This window comes from Amphibalanus amphitrite, unplaced genomic scaffold (genome assembly GCF_019059575.1).
Source record: "Amphibalanus amphitrite isolate SeventyFive unplaced genomic scaffold, NRLGWU_Aamphi_draft 000063F_arrow, whole genome shotgun sequence".
Taxonomy (NCBI): domain Eukaryota; kingdom Metazoa; phylum Arthropoda; class Thecostraca; order Balanomorpha; family Balanidae; genus Amphibalanus; species Amphibalanus amphitrite.
The window spans coordinates 247,524-270,084 of NW_024881559.1; the positions used below are offsets into that span (position 1 = coordinate 247,524).

The window sequence follows — 22,561 nt, forward strand, 5'->3', positions numbered from 1 at the left end:
TATCCGACTCAAGAAACCTCTTGCTCCGCGTCAGTTTCCGAGTTCTGGGATACCCCATCTTCGGGGGCTGATTACAGTTATTTTTGGTCACCCGAATTAGTTTTTTTGGCCTAAGTATAATAATTTGATCAATTTCAAATCGATCTATATAAAAAATAATCCGAAACTCCGGAATCGCCCGTGGCCTCTCGTGAGGGCGTTTCCGACCAGTGTGCGACGGTGCGTTACAATAAAAGCAGCCAAGGATACAGCAGTGCAGGGCCCGGGACCCCTTCCTCCCCCCCCCCCAACGACCTGCGACGAAGAAAAGCGTGATCATCGACCATTAGCACCGAAGACCCGAAAAAGGAAGACCCGGATTTTCACCGCCCACTGGGTCCGGATGGAGCGACTGGCCCATGCACCCCGCCAGGAGAGGTAGCCGACACCGCCCACTGGGTCCGGATGGAGCGACTGGCCCATGCACCCCGCCAGGAGAGGTAGCCGACACCGCCCACTGGGTCCGGATGGAGCGACTGGCCCATGCGCCCCGACAGGAGAGGTAGTCGACACCGCCCACTGGGTCCGGATGGAGCGACTGGTCAATCCGCGCCGACGGGAGAGGTGGCTGACGGATGACCGCCGGCTGACATAGGCCGTCGGCCGGTATCCTCGACCCCGCCCACTGAGATCGTCCCCCCCCCGCCGGCTGAGATAGACCGTCGACTGATGCACCCTCGTCTCCCTCCAACCGAGATGGCCCGTCGGCCGCCGGCGACACAGTCGCAGTCGATACTTCCAGGACGCACGGATAGTACACGCCGTGGACACCAATTGCCACTAATATGAACCACTATCTGAGTCACTACCGGATGGTGGCTACGGCCGGGGCAAAGTCTGGCCGGGCGGGCGGCGGAGCCGGGAGGTCGGCGGCAAAGTCAATTAATGTTTTTGTGGATTTGGGTGCCGGTCACTCTAGCTTGGTGGAATGATGATAGATCATTGGCAAAATTTACAGCGTGGAGTCCCGGTTCGAGCCTCACCAGGGCTCCGGCTGCTTTTCCGAGTTAGGATGGTTTGATTGCTATAAGTGGTTGCGAGCCATTTATACCTACGGTTTTATACATGTCGATTGATTGTTTGATTGATTGATTGATTGATTCATTCATTCATTTAATACGTGCCGACATTTAGCATACGAATTGACATCCAGCATCAATCTACCGTTTTCATAAACGTATTGCCTAAATATCATGCATAGGCATAAGACCTATGGTTGCCTCGATACCGTGCCAAATCACGTTTTGCACAATGCACAAGTAAAGTAAATTATATTAGCTGGGTCTTCCGTGCATTGTGCTTATCAAAAACAGGAATGCAATTGTTAAGCGACGCAAAATGTGCAATGCAGGTCCAGGAAGTGACCACACACACCCGACCAGCCCCAATGGTCCACCAACACGCCCCACACCACTCGCCAGCCCACGCCAACCAGTGAGACGAGCCCTCCCCCGCGCTGGTCTGACGCAACAGCTGGTCTACAAAGCGCTCCACCCGGCGACCCGAGCCGATGTCAAACGGCGCGGGTAGACTGTGCCGCATAACTTTCGGGTCATGCGGCACAGCCTACCGGTACCAGGCGGCTGCTGCCAATGCTGAGCCATAGGAACCCGGTGGATAAAGAGTAGAGGACCATCAACCTGTACACGACTGTACCATCCGTCGTATATTGCATTCTCGTCATTCACCGTACAAAACAGGTCAGTCGGCGTCCTCCGAAAACATTGCACCCCGGCTCGGATACGGGCTCTGTCGGAAGCGGCCGCTCAGTGACGCCCTCTGTGTACGGCAGCTCGGACTGCCCACGCCGCGGACCGGTGGCGGACCCCTCTGTATCATCTGCTGACCACTGCCGAGCGTCAGGCCACCAGACCTGGGAGTCAGAGTCGCCCATTGGGAGTCCCGGCCGAGACGGACGGTCTGACAGATACACAGGACACTCGGGCACAGGTTACACTGTCAGCCATAGCTGCCGCCACGGCCCCAGCAGCTGCGCCCCTACCTACCAGCTCCGGAAGGCACGGTATACAAATACCGCCCCAACTTAGATCTGTAACAGTCGTAAAATATCGTACATACCTTAAACGGACGTGGAGGGCGGATCGACCCACTGCGGCATCCCCCGCTTAAACATACACCCTATCTTATGTATATGAATCTCTTGCTCTAAAATAGCATCACAATGTAATGGCTAAACGGGCCTGTCAAGCTCTGGCCGGCGCGAGTCTCCACTGTGCAGGACCTCCGTCCAGCGGAGTCGCACAGGGCGGATAAAACCGCCGTCACACACCCACCGCGGGTGACCACGCGAGGGCGCCACACTCGCTCCGTCACGTGAACAGATCTCAAAGGTACAGTTATAAGGCGACACGTTTTCTCCGTCACGGCGTTAGATACCGCCCCTACAGCGATACAGGTCAGTCGCAGATGCTCAGATACCGAGCTGTTACTTCAGATAAGCCCACGCCCGTCTGCCCACTACGAAGCTGGTTATTTCGCGCCGGGACCTGCCGGCCGCGTGCTGTTTGTCTCTCACTCGGCGGGCCGACTGCACCGGAGAACGTCCCCGCTGCCCGCGGGCGTCCGGCGACAGCGGCCGTCACACGGCACCATCACAGTCCGATCAGCCACCGGCCGGCGCAGTTGTGCTCACTGGACGCCGCGGCCACAGACCACAGTCACACACCGGCCCCGGTCCGGCCCGACCGACCGTCACACGGACCGACCGCGCTCAGTGGCCGCTCGCCTCCTGGTTCAGGTAGTGCAGCACGTAGTGTAACACCAAGTCGTAACAGTACTTGTACTCGGTCTGAAAAATGGACAGAAACGCGTTTGAGTCGCACAACCTTGACTTATACTGATGCTTAACGTCGATAATGACTAGCGTATATGTATCCAAATACTGAGTACCACAATATACCACTGAAAACAGCCTGAAGATGCCCTCGCTGTCAACGCCTATCAACACGACACACACCTCAGCAACAGCGTTCGCACCCAATCGGCACAGCGACAGCATCAATGACAATAATGAAACGCACCGGAAGCATAGGAACCACAGAAAACAAACTGCATTTTAAACTGACAGGTTGGATGCATTTGCTTTGTTCTAGAGAATGCTGACAGAAGTATTCTACAATAGCCCTGGTTGGCCCACCCCGGCGGCACTGACCATGTTTGAGATGAGCTGCGGCCGGTGGCGGCGGACCGTCTTGACTGCCTGGAACACGTCCACCTCGCCGTGCTGGATCACCTGCTCGATGCACGCGTTGGCCGCGCAGTACACGCCCGCACGGCACTGGCCGTCACTGCGGGGAGGGAGGGGTGCGGGTCAGTGGGACAGTGGGAAATGTAAACGGGAAATGTAAAAACTTGCCCAATGGGCACTGGCCGTCACTGTGGGAGGAAGTCACACCGGGTCACTAGGTCGAGCCCGTCACTGTGCGCGCGGGTCAGTGGGATGATGCGGAATGTAACTAGACGGTGGACGCCCACGCGGCACTGGCCGTCACTGTGGGGTTGGCAACGGTCAGCAGGAGCTGTAACTGGGCAGCTGAGCAGAACAGGTCACCTCGACATTAATTCTCACCGAAAGGGGTAGGCGTGGGACATTTACGGCTATCACCGAACCGTGGAGCAGCATGGGCGGACGATGGACAATCGGAGGCGGATTTTAAGGGACAACCCATCGGTGGACACGGTAGCCACTGAGCGATGCCGTTCTACTCGTATTGGTTATACTGGCGGGTGCTGCTGCGACAGCTGTCAAGCCCTGGAACGATGGCCGCTGTCTATCACCGAATATCGCCCTCGCGGCTCCGTACCCAAACCAATGCACGCTCCCTCGGCTCAAAACCAGCACCATCGGTTCATCTGGCACGTTTGTGACCCCACCCTAGTCAAATCAGCAAGCTCACCAAGGCCCGCCTTTATCATTAATCACCACATCACCAAGGCACGCCGGAGAGGCCAGCGATCATTCGTCTTTTCTATCCCCGGGACCCTCCCGGCCCTTCATCAATCATTTTCTCACGTGCTCCGGGCCTGACGGCCAACAGAAGATGAGTTTGAGGCGGAGGACCTCCACTGGAGTAAACTTTTCATGGCGTGGTAGCTATTCGACTCGGTGACCCAGTGGCGCAGCCAGGGGGGGGTCAGAGGGTCAGCTGACCCCCCCGAAATTTCTGTCAGGGGCCCGCTCGAGAGAGAGAGAGAGTGAGAGTGAGAGAGAGAGAGAGAGAGAGAGAGAGAGAGAGAGAGAGAGAGAGAGAGAGAGAGAGAGAGAGAGAGAGAGAGAGAGAGAGAGAGAGAGAGAGAGAGAGAGAGAGAGAGAGAGAGAGAGGAGAGAGAGAGGTCCTAATCTAATCGGACGAGTCCGCTTCGAGAAATGCCCACTGCGACACCTCGGGTGAGGGGTCGGTCTGGGGCCCCAGGTGGACAGGGCCCGGGCCCCCAGGAGAACGGGCCCGGCCCCCTGGGTGGATGGGACCCGGGCCCCCTGTAGATGGGTCCGGGCCCCCGGGTGGATAGGGCCCGGGCCCCCCGGCGGATGGGGCCCCGGTGGATGGATCCGAGCCACCGGGAGAACGGGCCCCGGGTGGACGGGGCCCGGACCCCCGGGTCCCGCGAGAACGGGTCCAGGCCCCTCGGGTGGATGGGGCCCGAGGCTCCGGGAGAACGGGCCCGGGCCCCCTGGGTGGAGGGGGCCCGGGCCCCCGGCTGGATGGGGCCCGGGCCCCCGGGAGAACGGCCCTGAGCCCCGGGTGGACGGGGCCGGACCCCCGGTTGGATGGGGCCCGGGCCCCGGGAGAACGGGCCCGGGCCCCCTGGGTGGATAGGGCACGGGCCCCTGGGTGGATAGGGCACAGGCCCCCGGGTGGATGGGGCCCGGGCCCCGGGAGAACGGGCCCGGGCCCCTTAGGTGGATGGGGCACGGCCCCCCGGGTAGATGGGGCCAGGGCCCCCCGATGGATGGGTCCGGGCCCCCCGATGGATGGGTCCGGGCCCCCGGGAGTACGGACCCCAGGCCCCGGGTGGACGGGGCCCGGGCCCCCGGCTGGATGGGGCCCGGGCCCCCTGGTGGGCGGGCCCCGGAGCCCCGGGTGGACGAGGCCCGGAGCCCAGGTGAACGTGGCCCGGGCCCCCGCGTATGGATAGGGCTTGGTCCCCCATGTGGATAGGGCCCGAGCCCCCGGGTGAATGGGGCCCGCTAGGGTGACCCGCTTGCTTCGCAACGCGAATAAGGGGTATTTTCGATCGGTGGGCGTTTGGTTGGTCTTGTGTCTGTGGGTTATGTATCCATTACGGTCGATTGCCTTTCGACGGCTAAGCATTTTGGTTTTGGGAAAAAAATATCCATCGCATCGAGGTGCTCGTGTCTGATAAAAACCATGCGTTCTACTATAGAACATGCCAAGTGTATTTCATGACATAGGTTGGCGTAGGTTATTGAAGAGTGAAAGCCATCGATGAATTACTATGTAGAGGTTTGAAACATTTATATTCTTAAGAATATTGTTGCTCGTCATGCAAAAGCGATGATTGGACCTTGGTCACAATTGAATGCTCTTCCAATCTATGCCCATTTCAATTGTCAAACATACCAGGTTATGTAGCAAAACCCCTGTAATTAAGTAAGTCATAAACAAATGCTATTTTCTCCAGCAATTTGTTCCACCTTGTTTTTGATCAATTAGCTTTTCACAATTTTCCCATGAGAGGCGGTAGGTACATTTCTCTTGCCAACAAGCGTTGTTTGAACCCGCTCTGTCTGACAGTCACCCAAAAATAGCATTAAGTCCAAAATCCGTCCAAAACGTCAATTTTTCAAGCATAAGTGCCCTCACGGGTGCACGTGGCGCGTGCCATCCCTGCACCGCACACCATTCGATAGCCCGTTCGATTCTCATGCACGATACTGTGTTCCTCGTGCCGATCGGACCCACGGTTACCGAGATACTGCACGGGGACCGGACCCGTGTCGGGCAAGTTGAGCCATTGTCGCCCATTTTTGCAAGCCGATTTATGCATGTAAAGTCTATGACGCGAATTTGCACTTTTTGAGCACGCGCCATGTGCTCACCACCGGCCCGATCGAGCTGTGACTCTTCACAGGCACGTTACCCATCCTTGTTCTATAAGTTGCGCGAATTTCAGCGCACTATGGAAGTTACGTCGCGATCAGCCGCTTTTTTACGCGAGTTCTTCGCGAAAAAAAACCTTAGGGGGTTGCATCAACCCCTCCCCCCTGTGCCGGCGAGGGTTAAAACTTCTTACGAGCGAATTCACGTAATGAAGAAGAATAAAAGCACAATCTACTACAGCAGCCAATAGATGACTTAGGACAGGCACATGGGACTACTTTTAAATCTTGTGCGACAGAAGCAGGCAACAGTTCCGATTGCATATAATATGCTATGCATATTGCGGAATTGGGGCTCATATCGGACTCGAAAGATACGAAGTCATACGTCATAGTAACATATTTCTGTCGTGGTCAATTTGCGTAAAAAGTGAAGACCGGGTGATTACCGAGCTACTGTTCTATGCAAATTTTCTGATTCAAACTCGCTCAGGGTTATCGTGCAGGTAAAGGGGGCCCGCCCAGCAGAATGCGTATGAAATATGGAGAGATTCTGAAAAATGGGTGGGGGCCCGCACACTAGGGGGCCCGCTTTGGAAGCGATGACCCCCCCGAAACGAAATCCTGGCTGCGCCACTGCGGCGGGTGACCTATCCTTTCAGCCCACCCATCGGGACAGCAGAGCCACGGGGGCGCACCGACTGATGACCGCCTCAGCCCGATGTCATCCATCATTCCGTCTGAACCTCAAACATTCCGTGGGTCGTCTTTTCGGCACAGTGCAACATAAGCCAACAACCCGGCGGTACGTCCACCAGGCTGCCACCTATCGGCAGGACACTGCGCGGACACGGGGCTGGACGGACGTCCCGAGTCCCAGCGAACTGGGCTGCCCACAGCACTCACGGCGACACAACGACGACGGGCCCGTAGCCGGAGCGCTGCCGCCACCGCTCCACCATGTTCATGAGCTCGACGAGCGCGTTGGTGGAGGTGGGCACCTTGTAGCCGGCCGGCCAGCAGGTCAGCTGGAACAGCTGGCACGTCTTCACCTCAGCTTTGACACCGGCCATCAGCTCCGTCAGCGAGACGATCTGGGGGCACGGACGGAGGCCGGGCGGCGTCACATACGGTGTCACATACGGCGTGATGGGAGATGGACTTGCGAAGTAGCGTGAATCCATCGAGCTGGGCTAATGAAATTCGGTCTAGTAACAAAGGTAGACCTGTCATAGGTGTCAGTTAGCCGGTCAAGAAATACACTAGGAAAGAGCAATATCAACCAAACTTGTATCTTGTACGTGGTGCACTCCAGAAGTTTTGAGACTTTTTCAGTAGAGACAGTTGTCTGTTTCAGAGAAGCATGAAACTTCTATATCTGTGACTCTCGAAATGGAACCTCCCGAGTCCAATGCATCTGCTTTAGCGCTCCTGTCACTGCCTGAAGGCCTGCTGATAGGCCTTCAAAGTGAAGGTGCCCAGGGCCTCTGTCACAGCCTCACTCATCTCCTCCACATCCTCCGAAAGACAGCCCCTGAGCTTCCCTGTCAGTCTGGGGAACATCCAGAAGCCAGGGGGCCAGATCTGGACTGTGGGAAGGGTTTCGGACGGTTTTGACGCACATCTGTGTCAGATAGTTCGTCTCCATGGTGGACTTGTGGGTGTGTGCGCTGTCCTGGTGCAGGAGCCCCTAGCCACAGTTGAAGAGTTCCGACCTCTTGCGGCGAAATCTCTTTCTCAACTCCCTCAGAAACTTCACGAATCATTCCTTGTTGACCATCTGCCCGTGTAGGGGACCCAGGTTATGAAGCTTTTGCCTGTTTGTTCTAAGTAAGGGATTAATTTGAGCTTCCCAGTGGACCTGCGCTGTCTGTCTTTATTGGGTCCGAAGGAGTCAGAGTGTTTTCATTGGACCTTCGGTCTCTTGGTCTCATGATGGTAAAAATACATCCAGCTTTCGTCTCAAGTCACTTGAGAGTCAATTTGCTATGTTTCTCGGGCATTTTTCCCAAGCTAATACCAAAATTTTATGGCAGAGCGACCCTCCAAGTTGTCTTCACATGAATTGTGCTATACACTGGTCACTGTGACAAGCCGCGTGCGACTTGCCATGTTCAGGGTGACACCGTTGCCGTCTTTTGCAACGTAGAAAAACAAAATTACGCAAGTACGTTTATAACAACTGTGGTAAGGACTTGTGAGAACAACAAGTATCTAGCACTGTTCATATGGATTTTACGAGGCCAGTCTCAAAACTTTTGGAGTGGACGACGTATCATACATCTATATCACATATCTATATCAAATATATATGTATATAATATACCTATATCATATCAAATCTATGCATATCATATCTATAACATATCATATAATCACCAACAGCTACATCAAAATAAGCTTGCATCGTCTGTAGAACATCATGTATAGTCGACTACAGAATGATGTTCCACTTTTCACAGGCAATTATTTGCCTGGAGTGGTAGGCTGTGCCGCATCACACGGGCTGAGTTCACCAATTATAGCTTTGTCCCAATGCTCACGCATAATCGACACGTTTAATTGCGTGATAAACGGCACAACTTAGCGCTCCGGTCAATTGATAGCTTCTGAGGAGTGGAACATCATTCTGTAGTCGACTATACATCAGCATGCATGTAAGCGCAGTAAATTGATAAAGAACTATGCACTATGCAGCGCACTTTCCACTGACACCGTTTGTCGGACTCACTTCCCTTGAGGAAGAGACGGACCCACTGCCATCCCTCCCTCCCCTCCCCACCCTCACACTCACCTGCGATCCCTGCTGCGGATCCACGTTGGTGGAGATGGTCTTACGGTAGGGCGCGATCTCCTATAGCGACGGTCGGGAGGTGAGTACACACGGCGGAGCCCACCGCAGCGCCGGCTCATGCGGAGGACGACTGACACACGACACACAGACGGCTGGAGGCTCATGGCACTCCAGTGCGAGCACAGCAAATAAAGAAGGGCAAAAAAGAAAATAAAAACACAAGAGCAAAAACTCAAAATCAACAAAATGATAAATTAATGCTAAGACTAGACGTATTAAGAATGCAACAAACACACCGCCGGAGCCATGCAGCTTTATGTCTGAATCGATGTTCACCTTTTTGTTGATTTTGAAGATCCAGGACTTGATGTTCTGGTAGTGCTGGTGCGATATGTGCTCCACGGTGAACACAGCGCCGTACTTTTTGGAGCGCGTGCTCTCCGGCCAGAAGTGGGGGAAGCTCTGTAACCCAACAAGTCGGGGTGAGTTCCCATGGGCGGCAGGGTGGCCGCGGTGGTCGCCAGGACACCTCAAACACCGGGACCTCAAAAATCTCAAACAACACAGTTACGCTAGTGAACCAAGGAAGAGTGACCAGACTCTGAGTGAGTCTCGACTGGCTCTGAGCTCTGATAGTGGTCGCAGTGGACCTGGGACATCCACCCTCCGTACTGATACCGAACAGACCGGCGCCGCACTGCGGTACGGGCGGCCAGTGACGTACACAGGGAGGCTGGGAGGGGCGCGGTGCGGTATGTCAGCATTATCCGAACATACACTCATGGATAACATGGCACAAAATAAACGACCGACGAGAGCAATGACTGCTATTACAGGGTATCCAGCCAACACGATTCTACGGTGAATATCGCGTTAACACACGTGTAAATGCGTCCTCTAATAGTGAATGAGTGCTACACAAACTATGTACAGGCGCGTAAAAAGAGCTCAGCAGCCGGGGTGATCACTGACGACTGGTTGGAGCGGCGTAGTCACATGAATACAGGGGCATGCGGCGATGGTGACAAGTGCTGCGTGCAAAGGCAAAAGCTGCCTCACGTAGCAGTTTTTGCCTTTGAACGGCAGAGTGGAGGGTATCGCCGCCATAGCGAGCCAGGCAACACTGCGGGTTTGAAGCCGGTGACACTAGAGAAATCGCGCGATTAACGATCGAAGAGAACCCATATAACGAAATGGCCTTGCTCGAATGAGCAGCAGTACCGAAACAAAATCAGAAATTGCATATTTCACATTAGCTCAAATTGCAACGATGTTACATGAATGCATTGTACATCCACTGGCGGCATCACATTTTTTTCAGTCTGTCAATAACTTGCAAAATATGTCGTCTAGTGAATATTCTTCAGAAAACTGAATTCATCCCAGCCGGTTTCAGATGCTCATCACCTAACGACTAAATTGGCTGTGAAACGGCCATAGGTAGTTCAATGATAAACTAGGATGTTTGAGATCTGAATAAGCAATCACCAAAGGTAAGATGACGAATTCAACACACTCAGTTGTTGATCACTATAGTAGGTGTCAGCGGGCGCCGGCGGCGGTCGACACGCACGGGCGCCACCAGCAGGTATCAGTGGCACGGAGTGACGACACCGGCGGCCGGCGGGCCAACGCGGGGGCGGCCCGGGTCCTCGACCGCGGGTACCGCCAACACAAATTGAAACACGCTCCGACGGGAGGCAGATCCCGGCCCGCCGACCAGTCAGCGGCACAGTAGTCGGCACTCGCAGCTAATACTCTGCACAAGCAGTCAGAACGTGTGCAGTTTCATCATTGAAGCGTAACCTGCACCGCCGCACACTGAATACTGCAGCGATAACAACGCGAAACAGACAAACATGGGCGTCTTTACGTATATAATATACACACTATACATATTTTATAATTTACAAAACACGTCAGAGACAGCGTATTCACAACTCAAGCACAGGAGCCTTCATGTGCGTGAATTGTCAACACGCTGCATCAAGCACAAAATGGCGACTATCACAGTGAATGAAAGCAACAGACACAAAAATAACAAACGCAAAAAAACTAGGTTGGCAGCTGTTATGGCAACCAGCCGGTGGTGGGAGCGACACAGCCGGGTGCCGGTGGGGACGCCTCCGACGCGTCGCCGACCGGGCGCGGAGGCACGTATGGACAGCGGGAGTGGTCACCAGACACGTGCCAAACTGACATTAAAAAAGGCTAGTCACCAGAGGCCAATCACATACAGTTGATTATAAACTGCTGTCGAGAAAACCCGCGATCGGTTAGCAAACAAACATGACGGCTGTCAGGTGACGACCTTTAAATCAGTTTGGCACACGTCTGATCTGGTGGCGACGGGGTAAAACTGGTGGCGTTAAATAGGTCTCCGGCGGCCTGCGGTGACTATATACAGGGTGACGTGGATCACACAGCACAAAAACTGCTGCTGCTGCGGCGGGGCGGCGGCTGCGAGACCCGACTGACCGGCGACGTCTCCGGATTACAGAGCACCACGACGGCGCTGCAGTCGTGGTCGTACACCATCGACCACAGGTCGGGCACCGTGTGCGCCAGCGGCCACTCGGTGACGATGTACTCGCGCGGGTGGGTGCAGCCCTGTAACGGCGGCGCCACCCGTCACACACGCACACACACAGACGCGCGCCGGTCGGGCGGCGCCGGCCGGCCGGCCACTCACCGAACTGTCGCCAGGACTGGTGAGCACCACGATCGAGTTGCAGTCGTGGTCGTACACCAGGCTCCAGAAGTCGCTCTGGGTCGAGCGCAGCGGCCACTCGGTGACGATGTACTCGCGCGCTCGGTTGTACTCCTGGAGGGGCACGGGACGGCGCCGGGCGGGGCGGGGGCGGGGGCGGACGGACACTGACCGGTCAGCAGGGCGGTCTCACAGGCCTCTGAGTCCTCCACAGATCACACTGGACACGGCGTGAAGCGCCGCCGGCTGAACACAGTTTAGTGGCGCGCCCAGCCAAATAATTAGAGGGAAATGGCCGAGTGCTGACAACGGACACATGGTTTGTGGATATGCGGCGGAGCATTGTACGTGGTGCTATGTAAACGCAAAGCAGTGAGTGCTACCATGGGTGACAACTGAGGTCCAAAACGCAATTAGTCACACGGGCAAGGCGATGAATGGCAATGCGCAGATTTAAACCAACTGGGCCGCAGTGAGGGCAGCAAATAAGAAGCGTGATATGCATTATGCACCAACTTCATGGTGGATTTCAGCTGTGATGCCATTGAAATAGTCAATACGAAACCGAAACAAACGAGAACACCATTGCCATTACGGCCACTTTAAACACGCGATGATTTTAAGGCTTGAAGAGTTAGGTCAGACGTCAAAAAGTCACACAAACAATGCTATATTGCTCGGGGGCAGCGGGCGCGGCTATTTGAGTCGCGTGTGGCGTCATATCAGCGGCGGCATGTCATTCAGCGGACGGCACGCCGCAGTGGCGCCGACAGAAATACTCGGCCGGACGCGCTGCCAACTATTTAGCGGGTCGCGGAAAGCCAGCTCCGGCCGGTGGTCCGCGGTCCGGTCCGGCGGGGGGGGGGGGGGGGGGGAGGGTCCCGGGCGGCCCCCGTGGGACGCCGGCCGCGGCCGCAGCCCCGGCCGTGAAACCGAGCCTGACAAATTAACGGGCGCGCCGCATTCCGGGCGCGGGCCGCGCATACCGGCGTGAGGCGTCCCGAAACGGAGCTGTCCCGACTGCGGTGGACGCCCCGCCCTACCCGGAGAGGGCGCCATCACTCCGACCTCTGACGGGCCAGTCAGAGGTCCCCCCCCCCCCAGGATCCCGAGAGGGTACCCATAACGAGCCGGTCCTCCGTAACCAGAAAGGACACCCATCACTGATCCCTGACGGGGCAGCCCCCGCTCTGTATCTAGAGATGGCCTATCGCTCTGAGAACGCTGAAGGGACAGACTCATCCAAACCTCAAGGGACACCCATTATTGATCTCAGAAGGGGCAGTCCCTTCAACACCAGAACCCTTCCTATGCCCAGCATTGGAACCCGAAGTCTCGAAACATTTCACTAGGGCACTCTGCTGGCAACTCCGATCACCCCGCTCACCGACAAGTCTGCCCTGGCCCCTGGTGTATGGTTGTTAGATTTCTTTATCTGAATGCCATGTTAAGTCCCATTGCTTCACGAGTCGTGAAGCAAGTGGTTACAAATACCGTCCACGGAACCAGTCTGCCACTTGGTGCAACTGCGGGGTTTTACAGTTACGCCAGAATCCCGTGAAGAGCTTCTGACACCAGCAGATCATCCCATTTCCCTTCCCCTTCCCAGAACTCGCGTCATGTCAGCGGTGGGTGTCGGGACACTGCCTACGGTACACCCCGCCGAGCGCCGGCAGCTGGCCGGCGGCCGAGGACTTACGTCGACAAACACGGCGTTGATGTAGTCGGTGGCGCTGGTGCCTTGGAATGAGGTCAGGTACGGCCTGAAGTTGTCGGCTGCAACACGGGGCCGGGCGGGAGCGGGTCAGTCGGGGTCGGACGCCGCCGTCCAGCGGGCTTGGCACCCGACACAAAGGTTGGTCACACCCGGCCGGCGGCATCCAGAGGCCGCGCGCCGCCCGGCCGGCAGACCGTCACCCCGGGCGGCACGGCGGGCCGGGGCGTGGTCTCACAGCTAGCAGGGGCCGGGGCGGAACTTCACAGCCAACAGGGTCGCGTCACGACCTTACAGTCAAAAGAGATAGGGGCGTGGCCTCACCGATGACAGCGATAGGGGCGTGGCCTCACAGATAACAGGGACAGGGGCAGGGGCGCCAATAAGGACCGGGCAGGACCGGAGCGCCGCGACTTTGTCACCACGCTCATGTGGTACAGAGTCGCTTACATGCAAGTGTAACAAAGAAGGGCGTGGCACCACACCAGACGCACGCATCCTACAACACATCGTGGATCACAGAAAAGTACAAATACAGTATCATAACCGTAATATATTCCTAATCCGACTCGCAGCAATATGCTTACATAATTTACTGGACCGATTTCAGTTGGACCTTTGCCAAGCTCAGAGAAACAATATCCACTCGGACGCGGGCCCGGGCGGTATGTGAGACGGGTGACAGTCTCGGACGGACGCTCGTCGGCGTCCCCTCCCCGTCCGCGTCAGGTCGTCTGGGCGGGCCGGCCGGGACCGCGCCGCCGGCACTGGGTCTCTGTGTCAGGGCCGCCGCTCCGTCTGCGCCGGCCGCCCGCTGACAGCCCGGGGCGGGGGAGGGGGCGGGGGCGGCACTCACGCGGCACGATCATGACGTCCCGGTTCTTGTGCCGGTTGTCGGCGCGGTGGCCGCCGGCGCAGTCGCCGATGGTGAACTTGGGCACCTGGCGGCAGATCTGGTTGAACTCGCGCTGGTAGTCGTTGAGCTTGTCGGGGCCCTTGACGGCCTTCTCTTTCAGTCGCTGTGACAGCTCCGAGACGGGGAACGACGAGTAGCCGCAGGTGACAAACTCCTCCAGAGTGTCGTACACGAACTTGTACTGATCCTGAAACATGGAGGGACACAAACTTATACTGGTCCTGCGGCATAGAAGAACACGATATTGTACTGGTCCCGCGGCGCAGAGGAACACAAACTGGTCCTGGGGCATAGAGGGACACAGACTTTTACTGGGCCTGAGGCACGAACTTGTATTGACCACGGGACACTGAAGAAAACGAATTTGGAAGCTGGTCCAAAGTGAGCGCATAACAGACACAAACTTGAAGTTGACAAGCGTCATACGGGTTATCAAAGCTTCGATTACGATAACATAACTGACACGGGCATATTTTTATTGTTTTAAGAAACACATCTGTGTTTATTCTGGTACACCAGCACTCTCGACACCCAGAAAAAGACACTGTACCGTAACCTAGCCTAGCCTGAACGAATATTCCGTCCGCTCATCCGGGCTCCCAACTCTCTCCTGCCCGGTTCCGACAGTCCGGTAGACACGGTGCCTCCATCGCCGGCCAACCGCAGCCCCCGCGGCCAACGCCGCTGCCCACTCACGATGGTCTCGATAAGTCCGCGGCGCGACTGGCGCATCTTCTTCAGGTAGCCGTAGACGTCGAACACGCCGTCCTCCTCTGCCAGCTCGATGTTGGCGTCGATGGCCAGGAAGACGCCCGACCGGCCGGCGCCGTCACTGGCGGCAGAGACGGGCCACGCACGGTCACCGACTTCACACACACCGTCAGATCAGTGAACATGGGTGTGAAACGAGATTACCAGCTGCACACACCAATCCACAGTTTCTAACAAGCCATGGCTGCCAGATGTTGCGTAACTTCACCTATTAACCGGAATGGAAACTGCACCTTTGGCCTACTTCGTGGTCAAACAGAGGCGCCGACACAGCCGCCAGTGACAGTGAGGAGCGGTATGAGATGTGAACCGTGCAATCGACGCGCCGCTTCCCGTCATCCGTGAAAGCAGCAGACTCAGAGCCGACAGCTCACGTGACTGAGAGCTGAGTAAAATCACTGTTATTGACGCCGGCAGCTTTCGCCATCTCTCATGTGTCTGCTGAACGGGAGTGTCTAAAAAGCAGACGAGATTAGCAGACGAGCCCATGCTCAGTAACTACTGGACCGATTTTGATAATTCTTTCACCATTCAATAGCAGGGAACTTATATAGGTGCCGTTTTTCGTTTTTTGGCGATTGGTTCACTCTGACTGGACCAATCGGACCAAAATGGTCCAGAACCATACACCCCCTTAAAAGCAGACGAGCCCATGCTCCGAAACTACTGGACCGATTTCGATGAAACCTTCACCATTAGACGCGCCGTGGTCTGAAACGGTGCCGTGTTTGATAATTTTTTGATTGGTTCACCCTAAGTGGTCCAAATCGGTCCAAAACCGCTAAAATCTGTTGCAGACGAGCCCATGCTCCGAAACTACTGGACCGATTTCGATGAAACCTTCACCATTAGACGCGCCGTGGTCTGAAACGGTGCCGTTTTTGATAATTTTTTGATTGGTCCACCCTACGTGGTCCAAATCGGTCCAAAACCCCTAAAATCTGTTGCAGACGAGCCCATGCTCCGAAACTACTGGACCGATTTCGATGAAACCTTCACCATTGGACGCACCGTGGTCTGAAACGGTGCCGTTTATGATAATTTTTTGATTGGTCCACCCTAAGTGGTCCAAATCGGTCCAAAACCCCTAAAATCTGTTGCAGACGAGCCCATGCTCCGAAACTACTGGACCGATTTCGATGAAACCTTCACCATTAGACGCGCCGTGGTCTGAAACGGTGCCGTTTATGATAATTTTTGATTGGTTCACCCTAAGTGGTCCAAATCGGTCCAAAACCCCTAAAATCTGTTGCAGACGAGCCCATGCTCCGAAACTACTGGACCGATTTCGATGAAACCTTCACCATTAGACGCGCCGTGGTCTGAAACGGTGCCGTTTTTGATAATTATTTGATTGGTCCACCCTAAGTGGTCCAAATCGGTCCAAAACCCCTAAAATCTGTTGCAGACGAGCCCATGCTCCGAAACTACTGGACTGATTCCGATGAAACTTTCACCATTAGACGTGCCGTGGTCTGAAACGGTGCCGTTTTTGATAATTTTTTGATTGGTCGACCCTAAGTGGTCCAAATCGGTCCAAAACCCCTAAAATCTGTTGCAGACAAGCCCATGCTCCGAAACTACTGGACCGATTTCGATGAAACCTTCGCCATTGGACGCGCCGTGGTCTGAAACGGTGCCGTTTATGATAATTTTTTGATTGGTCCACCCTAAGTGGTCCAAATCGGTCCAAAACCGCTAAAATCTGTTGCAGACGAGCCCATGCTCCGAAACACTGGACCTATTTCGATGAAACCTTCACCATTATACGCGCCGTTGTCTGAAACGGTGCCGTTTTTGATAATTTGTTGATTGGTCCACCCTAAGTGGTCCAAATCGGTCCAAAACCCCTAAAATCTGTTGCAGACGAGCCCATGCTCCGAAACTACTGGACCGATTTCGATGAAACCTTCACCATTAGACGCGCCGTTGTCTGAAACGGTGCCGTTTTTGATAATTTGTTGATTGGTCCACCCTAAGTGGTCCAAATCGGTCCAAAACCGCTAAAATCTGTTGCAGACGAGCCCATGCTCCGAAACTACTGGACCGATTTCGATGAAATCTTCACCATTAGACGCGCCGTGGTCTGAAACGGTGCCGTTTTTGATAATTTTTTGATTGGTCCACCCTAAGTGGTCCAAATCGGTCCAAAACCCCTAAAATCTGTTGCAGACGAGCCCATGCTCCGAAACTGCTGGACCGATTTCGATGAAACCTTCACCATTAGACGCGCCGTGGTCTGAAACGGTGCCGTTTTTGATAATTTTTTGATTGGTCCACCCTAAGTGGTCCAAATCGGTCCAAAACCCCTAAAATCTGTTGCAGACGAGCCCATGCTCCTAAACTACTGGACCGATTTGGATGAAACATTCACCATTCGACGCGCTGTGGTCTGTAACGGTGCCGCTTTTGGATAATTTTTTTATTGGTCCACCCTAAGTGGTCCTAATCGGTTTAAGTACAGCCCAAAAATACGTTTTCACGTAGTCAACCGATGAGCTGGTTTCCGCAGCGCGGAGGTGCCCCAGGCCCAATCAGCATGCATTTTTGCTCTAGTTTGGAAAGCAAAATGCATTTCAATGGGTTTGGGGCACCTCTGTGCTGCAGAAATCTATCGGGACTCTGACAAAGTACAAACGGGTTATAGGCATTTTGGACCGATTTGGACCACTTAGGGTGGACCAATCAACAAATTATCATATACGGCACCGTTTCAGACCACGGCGCGTCTAATGGTGAAGGTTTCATCGAAATTGGTCCAGTAGTTTCGGAGCATGGGCTGGTCTGCAACAGATTTTAGCGGTTTTGGACCGATTTGGACCACTTAGGGTGGAGCAATCAAAAAATTATCAAAAACGGCACCGTTTCAGACCACAGTGCGTCTAATGGTGAAGGTTTCGTCGAAATCGGTCCAGTAGTTTCGGAGCATGGGCTCGTCTGCAACAGATTTTAGGGGTTTTGGACCGATTTGGACCACTTAGGGTGGACCAATCAAAAAATTACCAAACACGGCACCGTTCTAGACCACGGCGCGTCTAATGGTGAAGGCTTCATCGAAATCGGTCCAGTAGTTCCGGAGCATGGGCTCGTCTGCAACATATTTTAGCGGTTTTGGACCGATTTGGACCACTTAAGGTGGACCAATCAAAAAATTATCAAATACGGCACCGTTTCAGACTACGGCGCGTCTAATGGTGAAGGCTTCATCGAAATCAGTCCAGTAGTTTCGGAGCATGGGCTCGTCTGCAACAGATTTTAGCGGTTTTGGACCGATTTGGACCACTTAGGGTGGACCAATCAAATAATTGTCAAAAACGGCACCGTTTCAGACCACGGCGCGTCTAATGGTGAAGGTTTCATCGAAATCGGTCCAGTAGTTTCGGAGCATGGGCTCGTCTGCAACAGATTTTAGGGGTTTTGGACCGATTTGGACCACTTAGGGTGGACCAATCAAAAAATTATCAAAAACGGCACCGTTTCAGACCACGGCGCGTCTAATGGTGAAGGTTTCATCGAAATCGGTCCAGTAGTTTCGGAGCATGGGCTCGTCTGCAACAGATTTTAGTGGTTTTGGACCGATTTGGACCACTTAGGGTGGACCAATCAGAAAATTATCCAAATCGGCACCGTTTCAGACCACGGCGCGTCTAATGGTGAAGGTTTCATCGAAATCGGTTCAGTAGTTTCGGAGCATGGGCTCGTCTGCTTTTAAGGGGGTGTATGGTTCTGGACCATTTTGGTCCGATTGGTCCAGTCAGAGTGAACCAATCGCCAAAAAACGAAAAACGGCACCTATATAAGTTCCCTGCTATTGAATGATGAAAGAATTATCAAAATCGGTCCAGTAGTTACTGAGCATGGGCTCGTCTGCTAATCTCGTCTGCTTTTTAGACACGACATGCTGAACGCAGTTTGGGACCGCCGAACATGGCGATCTCACCTGATACTTGTTCAACAAGGTGGCAATGTACGATTATCACTCGTCTGGATCAATTTTACAAAAGCCGGTTGCCGACTGATCTGATGTGACATATGTAGGCGAGCACTGAGGAAGCCGAACACAAAGGATCGCCTGAAGGTAAATATGGGATCACAAGCAATGTTAGTGTAGTAAGTATCAGACTTAGTGTCAGACCACGTTGTCAGATACTAGCTGAGATAGCGATGCGTTGTACAAATGTACAGTGTTTGAAATTAAGCCAGGCATTAACCCGCAATTACGACAGCGATTGTCCCCCCCCCCCCCCTGAAACAAACGATGCTGTTGTAATATGCCTAGCTGGTGATCACACGCTCCTACGTGCAAGTCCTCTGTATGCCTCTGGATGTCATACGTTCATTCTACGGAAGATGCAGCTTCCAGTTCCTCATGAGTCAACGATTACCCACCACGCATGTTTCATTTTGACCTCCCACTAAAAAATACTTATTAGTTAGTGATTTTGGTCGATTTCGAACAATGCTCGATATTTTTTGTGCTGATTCCATAGCAAACAGAAGCCAAACCATGGCTCAGTGGGACAGCCGTTTATGATCGTTACCCTCTTACCGATCTGAGACATGGAACCGCTTGGAAGTATTTTACCACCCAGCACATTCCGGCACGTCCAGGGATCATACGGTGGATGACTGGATTATCCATCCAGCTTGTGGCGAAAGGATTATAATTACAGACACGGCGAACTTTCACATGAACCGCTTAGCCCACTTACTGAGAACAGCGAAAGTAGGCGCACACCCCGCGCGCGCTCCCTTATTCAGAGTACAAAGCAGCCGCTCGGCGGTTCACTGGCTTTACTTCGCCAAGCTGCTTCGCTAGCGCTAAGCCAGTCATCCGGGTCAACCATGTTTTCCGCAACTTATTTCGGCAGCCAGCATGGTTTCAGGTGGCTAGTTTTTAGCTCAAAACTCCTTGCGACGTCTAACAAGCCAACGTACGCACTAGCTCTAACGTAATAACGCGCTGGAACCCGGCTAAAGGCCGCCCCACACTGGAACTCGCATGCGGGTTGCGAGTTTGCGGGTTTTGAGTTTGCGGGCATAATACTAATTCATAGAGCAATTAGACCGCTCCCTTATGGTAACTTCATGAATACAGTGAAGCCGGTCCACCTTCAGAAACTTACATATAGTCGCAATACCAGCACAACGAACCAAAATTCGACTTCAACGAAAAACCCGCAAACCTCGCAGAACTCGCAGACCTCGCAGCGAGGAAAATCAAAAGTTGACTCAAAATCAACTTTTGGAATGCGATGCAAGGTCGCTCACAAGCTAAAAACATGCAGACTCGCTTGTTAGATGGTAGTGAGGGTCACTCAGCTTAGATTGTATTATTTGCTTTTGAAGAAACCCGAAAACCCAAAAACTCGCAACCCGCATGCGAGTTCCAGTGTGGGGCGGCCTTAAGATCGCCACTCGCCAGTACTTGGGTAAATGGTCATTAAATCTTCAAGACGGTATGCGACTTAAGTAGCTATTGCTAGCAGCTCGGTAACCTGTCTTATCTTCATGATAACCTTATTATAATTTTTAAAACAGACATCAACGCCTAGTTATTTGACTTATCGGACCTATGATATACATACCTAAATAAATAAGTATGCCTATTATAATAAATAAATGGCAAAACCACGCGCAGGGATAATCGTCGGTTAATGCCCACCGGACATGCAACATAAGCTGGTTGTGTAACGAGGGGAAATCTTGGTTTAAGCATACGGTTTCAAGAGGTCTCCCAAGAATAAGAGGCCCTCTTGACCACCGTTGTCAAACGCAAGCGATTTGCTGAAATCCAGGAAGCTTTAAAGCCTCACCCGGGATGCTTTTGAACCTGTGGAGATTTCGCCGACGCAATGGGATCCACTCTGGAAATTTTGAGATCTTTTGACATCTTATCCTCAGTTTCTTGTGTTTCATCAAGCATAAAATGAATAAGCCTGGGTGACACATTTACGCAATGCATGTTTTCCTGGAGACAGGCGGATGAATGACTTTGCCAACTCAAGACTTTATCAACTAAACTCGGTTAGCGGGAGCCTTATGGTCTGAGTGTGAGCAGTGAAAGAGTGACACAGACACATCGTATCAATCTGAGACTAAAAGTCGGAAATATGGAGCACTTAACAAGCTTGAAACTGTATTTCAACCACGCATTACCGAGACCGCCTACGCACTACACCAATACCCGAGTCAGCAAGACACACTCTTATTGAACACCAGTACCTCCCTACATAATAGGAAACAAAGGAACGATTTCAACTGAAATAATGTCGGCACTACCACACCAACATATTCGGACCGAAGATATGAATATTTGGTGGCAATCTTCGGTTCGAACATTTTGGTGTTTTCAGTCAGCTCGATGCTAGCACCCCAGTCGCCAGTCCATTTCCTTTTTCACTATTCGCATGGCTCAGATCTTGTGCGACACCCCGTCCGTAGCGAGCTCTCGCGGCATTCTTGTGAGTACGGGGCCGAGGTGTGAGGCAGGGACAGAGGATTCCCAGGGCGGATTGTCGGACCGGCCGGCCGGGAACGGGCTCCGAGCCGGTCCGACTGGCGCGGCCAGCCAGCCGCTCGGCGGACTCTCGGGCCGCCCCGGCAGGTCACACTGGGTGGCTGCAGCCTATATATGACGGCGCACACAGTGGCCGGCAGCACTGCCACTGGGACCGGGTCACCGGCACGCCCTCCGCCATGGCGCGCCTGCATCTACTCGCCCTGCTTCTGGTGAGTGTCCGACCGCTCCGAGCTGCAACACTCAGCGGTGAACCGACCAACGAGCTGACATTTTATACGGAACTTCATATGTGGTTTTCGCCTCGACTTCGCGACAAAGTTTACGTTTATGTTGAGCAAGTAAATAAAGGTTAAAGCAAACACATTAAACGAACCAGACTTTCCAAACCAAATATTTCCTTTTCGAAATACATCAGCTGTGCATGTGGGTTTCTGTGATCAGTCAACAAACGAAAGTAGTTTTGCGGAGGCTCTTATCATGCCCGTGTCCCGAGCTGGGTAGCACACTCCGTTCTCCCGAGCTGTCGTGAGTGTATCGCTGTTCCCGACGCGGCGTGTTACTCGTTTCCGTGGTCTGTCCCAGGTGTCGGCGGCAGCGGCGGCCGACACGGACTCCTCGTCCGACAGCGCCGAGGGAGAGAACCGACAGCCGAGGCTCCGACTGCTAAAGGACGCGATCAGCGGCTTCGGGGGACGCGGGGCGACCATCCTATTGCACCCAAAGCCAGCACCCTGCCATGTGAGTAGCGACAGGGATCAACATAAGCTGCGTGAAGAGCGACAGGATCTAACGTGGGCCACAAAATGGCCATTCTTATAAAGAAAAAGGACGGAGGGACGGAAGGAAAAAAAGAACTCAATGAATTAAACGATTTCGTCCTTTTTGGTTATCATAAAGGTTCCGTCCCTCTACCCCTCCCCCTTCGTTGTTTTGCTAGGATGCGTTTTTCGTCTAAATGATCAAGAGCTTTAGTAAATGAAACAGGAATTATTTCCTGCAATATTTTCTTATA

At 53.8% G+C, this 22,561-nt stretch overlaps 1 protein-coding gene across 18 annotated transcripts in view; it reads right to left on the minus strand.

Annotated features, from left to right (window-relative positions):
- Nucleotides 1-1,692: 1,692 nt before the first annotated feature.
- LOC122378664 (receptor-type tyrosine-protein phosphatase S-like) overlaps nucleotides 1,693-22,561 on the minus strand; it is an 89,436-nt gene continuing 68,567 nt past the window's right edge. For 10 of the 18 annotated variants that reach the window (XM_043359974.1, XM_043359969.1, XM_043359970.1 and 7 more), the window contains 9 exons: nucleotides 14,952-15,087; nucleotides 14,196-14,442; nucleotides 13,325-13,401; nucleotides 11,608-11,739; nucleotides 9,252-9,377; nucleotides 8,916-8,975; nucleotides 7,028-7,215; nucleotides 3,212-3,347; nucleotides 1,693-2,848 (listed from right to left, as the gene is read on the minus strand). In XM_043359974.1, coding sequence (XP_043215909.1) covers nucleotides 2,771-2,848; nucleotides 3,212-3,347; nucleotides 7,028-7,215; nucleotides 8,916-8,975; nucleotides 9,252-9,377; nucleotides 11,608-11,739; nucleotides 13,325-13,401; nucleotides 14,196-14,442; nucleotides 14,952-15,087 — 1,180 coding nt within the window. In that variant the 3' untranslated portion in view covers nucleotides 1,693-2,770. Of the gene's footprint in view, nucleotides 2,849-3,211; nucleotides 3,348-7,027; nucleotides 7,216-8,915; nucleotides 8,976-9,251; nucleotides 9,378-11,393; nucleotides 11,526-11,607; nucleotides 11,740-13,324; nucleotides 13,402-14,195; nucleotides 14,443-14,951; nucleotides 15,088-22,561 lie in introns of all 18 variants that reach the window. The other 8 variants (XM_043359975.1, XM_043359968.1, XM_043359978.1 and 5 more) reach the window with 3 other exon arrangements.